Genomic DNA, 7,690 nt, shown 5'->3' with positions numbered 1-7,690 from the left:
CTGATTTCATAATTTTTATAACTATGATTAATGTGTACTTCATCCTTCAAGATCTCTTTGGAGGATTGCTTTGAGGTTCTGTCACATTTACGATTCACCTCGAGCCTATTTTTTTCATAATAGCCTCTTTTTGTTCATACTATACAGAGACATCATCTTTGACAAATACATAAAGCTGGACTGACACATGGCAAAAATAAACTGTTTGCTCCATCAAAACTATCTATGATGAGGCACACTGGGACGTCATCGTTGACAAATACATGAAGCTGGACTAATACGTGGCAAAAATTAAGCTATTTGGTCCATTAAAACTATCTCTGATGTTACCAAATTAAAGATCTTTTATGGTTAGGGACAGTACTACTGCATTTCTGACCTGCTGCAATAGAGTGGATTGTCACTCTCTTTGATCTCGTCATCATCCGCAAACTGGTCATAGGAATCCATAAAATCCCTGTTTTGAAAAAGACAAAACAAAAAATTCTCATCATCTCAAGGAATCGCTATTCTCGGGTATTCTTTAGGTATCTTAAACACTTTTAATATTAGAAAAATAGTCGTACCTGTTATCGTATAAAATGTTAAATTGTTCCTTCTTTGTCAACGTTTCCGTGGTGTAGCGTTCTCCTCTCTCATTTTCTCTGCTGAAACTGGTAACAGAAAACATTACCTACAGATCTACAAGGATTTTATTTTCTTTTGTACATACTTCCTCGACGTTACGACTGTACACCGCCAGTTTTCTGCAGCGAATTAGATCGACTGGTTACCTGTCCACTTAAGAACAACTATGCTCCGCAGTGATTGGCTGGTTTTTAGTAGCTGTGCTTGGTGCCGATTTTTTGACGAAAATTTACACCATAATGTAACATCAGTGTTAGGAGAATTAGGAAGCAAAGAAGAGAATTGACTCGCTTAAACGCTGACTTCAGCTGTGTTAGGGCTCGCCCATCCCATACTACAGGGCATCTCAAGTGCCCACCTTCTACGTAGGACATCGCCCGATTTGTAAGGCAGCGAAGTGTATTGACTGCGATTCATAGTCAATTACAATCAATCTCGGCGAGGTTTAGTGCTCTACAAGGAGGCCTCGTCGCCTCAGAGTGACTTATAGGTGTGTCGGCTGTGAATTTCCGGTTTCCCTTAAATTTTGTCGCACCCAAAAGCAGTGTCAAACATTGCATCGTCAAGGGATCTTTCATTTATTAACATTCTCAACGAACGAAAAATGCCGTCTCTTTAACTACCGCGAATTCATTACGTTGTCGGTATCTTCTACACTAGTTGATATCAACAGCTGTAATACAACGAGGGACGGCAACTGAAAGGAACACAAACTATAAACGTCGAATTCTGTGCACACCTTTCGTTGTACATGTTTGGAGGGTTGTTATCGTCTTCAGCTATCTTCTCACTAGCTGTGTAGCTGACAGTAAATTTGTTATGACCTTTGTCTGTCCTTTTGAACCGCCTAGAATTCAATTAAAAGGGTAAATAATTAGTATCAAGAATTTTATACAAACGCTATTATACATTTTTAATGAATTTTTGCCTGCGTTGTTTGTTTTCGAACTGATAAGCTGTAAAATCTGGTCTTTGATGTCCCTCAAAGGCCTAAGATATTTCATGGAAGTCCACACCTATTTTTCTTTTAATAAAGATAGGAAATCTGTGAAGGCATTACATCGTGGTATGTCTCAAAACTGCCGTTGAAACATTAGTTTTAGAACTGACCCCAAATGATTATGCCTTGAACTCTGATCGTTACGCTTTACTTCTTTCATTGTAATGAAAAGTCATGGTCACTGTGCGATCAGTTATCGACTAATTTGCGATAGGTCATCGATTATCCATACCAGTTTCTACGGAGACAAACAAGTGCTACTGTTACCACCACAGCTAAAGCAGCCAACGAAGCTATCAAAGCAACAATGATGGGAACTTTCCCCGATGCTCTTGAATTTTTGTATTCAGCCTTCTGTTCGGTTTCTCCATTCGAGTTGCTCGGTTCCCCCTTGCTCCTTGATTCGGTTAGTGGAAAGAGTTCTCCACTCGTTACCCTTGAGGTTGAAGTTCTCTGGGTGGTTTCATGCGGCCTTGTTCTTGGAGGCACCTCATGATCAGTTGTGATTGGTAGTGTTGTCACAGGTATGTTCGTAAATGGGGAGGTAAACGATCCGTTTGGATTGGTATGAACTGAGGATGCTTTTTGCGATGTTGAATGCCCACTTGAGCGTGTTGTTAGGGTTGATTGTTCTGTAGAGGATTCTTCAGCTGGTGTGATTGTTGTACCAGTTGTAATTTTGCTGTTGTTGCTTAAAGAAGTAAGTGTTGCTGTATTTCCGGCAGTAGGAGACTTATCATTTCCACTTGTTGTGCCTCTGGAATTTGCTCCAGTAATCGGAACTGTGGTAGGACTGACAGAAGTGATATCGGTTGATGTCGCTTTCTGCGTGGTATCCGTTGTTCTCCCCGTACTTGTTGGTACTTTGTTGAGGAAAAACGAAATACAGAATTAACGTAAGTTTGCGTGTGTGTGATTGATGGCCTTTGTCAATTGCTATATTCTTAAATAGGCGAATCTAAAACATTACAGACACAAGACGCTTACTAATACAAGATCAAATCTTAATTCTGTAACAAGCAAACTAATTCAAATGCCCAGATCACTATCGTAACATCGACCATTTGGAGAGAGCCTTGTTGACAGCTTTTATAATAAAGAGCAAGCTACTATTCTTACTTGTAAGCTGGAGAGTATGATATTCAGCCTTAAAACCCACGTCTTGGACAGTACCATCTGAGGTAAATGTAACTGTAACGTTATTGGTTTTTGACCGGATATCCCCAGGCGGATACGCCACACCCATACAGTATTTCCCTGTTAGTTCAGACGTTCCATTTGGAAAGTTGTCGTGTATCTCTACATAGTCGCAATCACAGCTTTGAAAGAGACACATATCACTCGTTTCCAGACGGAAGTCAACAAATGTCAATGAAATTATGTAGTTCCAGGGGACATTGATATGCCACTCACACCAGGCCTTTTCCTTATATGGAGATGGATAGTTTGGACTTGAGAAGGAACCATTCAATGCTGTTAAGGTCCATCTACACGCTGCAAAGAAAATACGTGGAAATGAATCGAACCAGCTAGTGAGACGTTCTTTGACCGACAACCATTTCCACAAGTCACATAACTGTAACACTACCAGAAGTTTTCCCGCTTTTCATAACATGAAACATCAAGGATTATTAAAACTACTCCCCCGTACGAAATGTAGGACATAACAGGCTACTTCTAACAATTTGCCAATTTTTCGTGGAAGTTTCACGGCACTGTTATGTACCCATGAATGGGCAGAGGAACTTTGATGCCACCATGCGAGATCCTTTTTCTTCAGAGTCTCGTTAGTATAGATACTATGCACATCGCCCATAAAATAATCGTTATTGAACCCCACAAAAAATTCTCCCGTGATTGGGGAAACAGCATTAAAAGTTTAATCTGATCAAAGCTTTCAGGAAGTTTTTCTATTCTTCTAACTTTGTTGGCTTGCCAAGAAGGTTAGGAATGAAGATTGCTAAATATTCCATTTAATTTTTTGTACTCGAATTTTCCACTACACCCAGTTCTATGGTTAAGCACCATGCAGCAAGCTTATCACAACCCAGTAGAACTAGGTGCGAACCCGACCTCTTTAAATTCACTTCCTCGGCCTCATAAGTTAGTTAGGCACAAATCATCATTAGGTCATGGAACTGGCCTTCAGAAAGGGATTCAATGTCTCAGTCCCAAGTAGTCTACAAGTTTTGTAATTTTACATACAGTCTGTCTAGATTTCCCTAAGCAAAAATAACCCAGAAAACCATCGCTTACCTTGGTAATAGCAATAATAAATGTAGGGATTTTGAAGATCCGCACCAAAAGGATAAGAATAGACCGCGCGGTTATGATTGTGATCATTCTCTGTGTCATACAATATATACTCCAACGTATGTGTTGTTTTCAAAACTTCTTGGCAGTTCTTACTGTTAAAAGCTATCAGATAGAAAGGCTTGTCTATTGGCAGCTCAATAGGTTCGCTGTACGATCCAACATCTTGACAACAAAACCTTATCTCAGTATCTGATTTGTACGTTCCAGCAGGGACAGTACCGGATTTGAAATTCAAATTTATTCCATGTTTCCCGTTTTCATCATCCCACAAGACGCTTCCTTCTCGTAGATAGCCTGGACATGAAGAGCCTTTTTTATAAATGCAGTATTGACCGTAAGGCCAACCAAATCGACCGTTATCAACAGCACCGGTCGTAATTGTCTTGAAGCAGAAGCTTTGAGTAACATCTCCCGAACTCAGTACTGAAGCATTAAGGTGAAAGTTTTGAGATTTCGCCGTAAGGCTTTTGTCATCCTCCAAATCTTGATAGATATATCCGGTCTCCCAAGAGAAACCGTCAGCCCCAGGACAACCAGATTTAGTCATAGGTAGACCGTATTTTCCCGACGGCCATTTGACGGAATTGCCAAAAGCTGAAATGAGAAAATATCATCAGTTATCCGTACACCGTATTTCTGAATAAGCGCCTGGTCGCGAGTTTGAAATTTCGGCGTAGAGGAGGGGCGCTTCAAGGAGGGCGTTGAATTAAGGGGGTGGGGGAGCTATTATGTTAAAAGCAATAGGACCAAAATCAAAAGAACAGATCTAGTATATAAAGGAACTCTGTAAGCATGTGAAGATAAAAATCAAAGGGCGCCTTTGGCCAACTCGTGGATAAAGTATTTATGAGATATATAAAAAAAAGTTGCTATCAGTAAACTGAGGTGTTAAAAAAAGGTAGAAAGTAGAACCATTGTGAGTATAGAAATTATAGTACTTAAGTGTGCAATGGAAACCACAGGACGAAATATCAAGAATTCTTAAACGGAAACTTGGATGAAATATATGAAACCGTTGCGGAAACATGACGGTTAACACGCGTTTCATTTATCTTTGCCGCACTTTTTAGTTGCTTTTGTGTGAGCATTCTATTCTTGTCAGTGTCTTGGTGGTACATTCGTCAGAAACTGGGTTCCGACGCCTAAACATGCATAAAGTCTATTTCTGTGCCTCTTCATTAAAATTTGATCATACCTTTCAAGGTTGTAGGTTAGATCTAAGAGTACGTATTTACCACAATGTGTCGTAACTAACTATGCCTACCTTTGCAAGCGTTACAACTCTTGCGGCAGCTGTATAACATGTAGTTTGGGTTCCTCTTACATTCACCGATTGATGCCCAATACGAACAAAGCCTGTTGTTATCCTGACAACCTTGCAACAAAACATGAAGCATGCGGTGCTAAAACAAGCTGATCAAAGATCTTCTAGAATTAGGCCCTTACAGAAAATCTTAATTCTTAACTTAAATTACAGAGATGTTGTAGCATGAAATTGCAATCGAGTTTACAAACGTGTCCTGTTTTGTAACTGAAACTTTAAAACAAACAAACAAACAAAAACAACATACGAAATACGAAATACGAAACAATAAATCACGTAAATATGGATTGTTGTTCCTGTTAGCTGGTTACATTACACTTTCACATATATTTACATGTAGTCTTGCTACTCATCCCAAAAAAACTACACAAAACATTGGAAAACATAGCAGAAAAAACAAGCACAGAAAAAACAATAAACATTAAAAAAAAATGAGCAAATTGAATACGTTCGATGCTGACTCTTGGCCCGAAATATGTTCTTAATTTTTTTTAACATTTTGTATCATCTCGGCCACAGCTTTCCAATGTAAAAAGGTTCTTATTCTGCATGCTTCAATCAAAACACAAAAATCAGTAAAAAGTAAGGAAATGAGTACAGTGATCAATTTGTTTAACCCTCGCTTGGAGTTTTGTGGCTTTTGAAAATTTCACAGTGAAACACGAACTAAATGGACACCTTCGGAACTTTTAAGCTTGCTAGCGTCCGCTTGATACAGCATGTCAGGTTTCATACATTGCGCAACAATGGTTAATCTCTAATTGCTAGGACACAAATAGTCGAATTGGCGTTTTACGAAAAGTGGAGAAAGTAATCCACCTCTGTAAATAATTACAAAAAAACAGGTAGAATTGTCTTAAAGCTTCTCAGCCAACACAGGTTTTTTTTATGAAAAACGCTCAGTTTTATTGCCCTTTTCTGTCCGCGCGATACATCCAGAGGTTTCCTCTGAACACAAGTGTAGTTGAAACAAAATACTAAATATGGGAAGAAAATTCTGGGACTTGAGTCACAACATGGGGTTCGTACGGCACAGGTTTCACTGTATTATGTCTGCAGTAAAACAAGGCTGTCAAGCGTTTTCTGGTGGCAAGGAGTCCTCAGAATCTTGTCACACTATTTGCTAGTCTGTAATGGCAACTACGTTAGGACCCCTTCCAGAGGCGGTTTTCAGTGAAAGAGACAGCCGGTCGTTGTAAAAAAAAAAAAAGAAGAAGGTAAAAGAATAAATGTATGCACCGTCCGAGTGGACAAAAATTTGTGGCCCTAATAGAGCGCTAAAATTATTGCAATTGATACTTGCTTGTAGTATCACCACGAAACCTTTGAAAATTATATTTTTAAAATGAACAGATGTTAATGGTGGACTATAGGCGCAAAATATCAGACATTTTGTGCGACAAAGCTGAGATATTCTTGTCTCTTCCGGCGAACGAACCTTTAAACACAATAATCCCATCGCCTGTTATTCTGATGATACAACGTCGAACTGCTCAAAATGAAAATTCACAAGTTTAGACTTGTACCTTCTATCCACGAAAAACTTAAGAGCACAATTCCCAGAACTCTGCGCCAGACAGCAACATTCCAAGAACTTCTCCGTCCGTCAGTCATTATCCTCAGCTTTTAACCTCTTAGGGCACAGAAAAGCTAATGAAGGTGATTCAACACTGCTAGAAAAGTTTATCGGCCAGCCATATACCCCGTGACGGGAGGTATACAGGTCAAATACAAATAACCATTTGATGAATATGTCTATCATCAGTTGGTGAATTTGTCCTTTAATCTGCTCGGTAAAAAAAGCAACAAAACCTGAAAAATGTTTACTTAATACTTAGTAACACGAGAGCGGCACTGCGGTAGTGAAGTATTAGTGTCGTATTTTTACGCTTTCTTTTATTCTTGATTCGAGTTCCCAACTTCCATCGAAAATATTCATACTGCACACTTATTCATGGTGCGCCATGTGAAGGAGGAGTTGGAAGTAGATAGTCGGCAGTCTGGATGAATTCATTCAACTGAGGAGTGTCACGATAATTACTTGATAACAATAGGTTGATAAACGCCAAAAAAAATTACGTAATTTACAAAAACGAACCTGGATAAACACGAACTACAAGAGGTTGAGAGTACACTCTTGAAAATTGAAAAAAAGGGCCGTAGCTCGCCTGCCTGCTACGTTGAAATTACGCGTACTTTTGTGACTCTACGTGCATAATGATGAACTTACGGTGACATGGCTTAGAATTAAGCAAATAGATTTAAATGGTTTTTTTTTGGTTTATTTATGTAATAAGCACATGCACATGACATAAAACCTCGGTCATTTTAACACCGAAGAAGGAATAATAAATAAAAAGAAGTTAAAATGAAACACCAGATGCAGACCATTATTTTTTTTTTCCCAAAGAATTAACGATAAC

The 7,690-nt window shown here is 39.0% G+C and overlaps 1 protein-coding gene across 2 annotated transcripts in view; it reads right to left on the bottom strand.

Moving 5' to 3' along the window:
* The window catches only part of LOC113672295 (uncharacterized), a 9,074-nt gene extending 2,020 nt beyond the window's left edge, over positions 1–7,054 (bottom strand). The window contains exons 1-8 of one of the 2 annotated variants that reach the window (XM_089183949.1): positions 6,794–7,054; positions 5,208–5,318; positions 3,884–4,537; positions 2,747–3,121; positions 1,860–2,490; positions 1,367–1,474; positions 567–653; positions 380–457 (exon numbers count right to left, since the gene is read on the bottom strand). In XM_089183949.1, the coding sequence (XP_089040075.1) occupies positions 380–457; positions 567–653; positions 1,367–1,474; positions 1,860–2,490; positions 2,747–3,121; positions 3,884–4,537; positions 5,208–5,318; positions 6,794–6,881 (2,132 nt within the window). In that variant the 5' untranslated portion in view covers positions 6,882–7,054. The remainder of the gene's footprint in view (positions 1–379; positions 458–566; positions 654–1,366; positions 1,475–1,859; positions 2,491–2,746; positions 3,122–3,883; positions 4,538–5,207; positions 5,319–6,793) is intronic. The other variant, XM_089183947.1, reaches the window with a different exon arrangement.
* Between the last annotated feature and the right edge of the window lie 636 nt (positions 7,055–7,690).

Source organism: Pocillopora damicornis, chromosome 10, assembly GCF_964200805.1.
Source record: "Pocillopora damicornis chromosome 10, jaPocDami1.2, whole genome shotgun sequence".
Lineage (NCBI taxonomy): Eukaryota > Metazoa > Cnidaria > Anthozoa > Scleractinia > Pocilloporidae > Pocillopora > Pocillopora damicornis.
The sequence above is the reverse complement of the archived record's forward strand: the minus strand, read 5'-3'. Positions and strand labels throughout refer to the sequence as shown.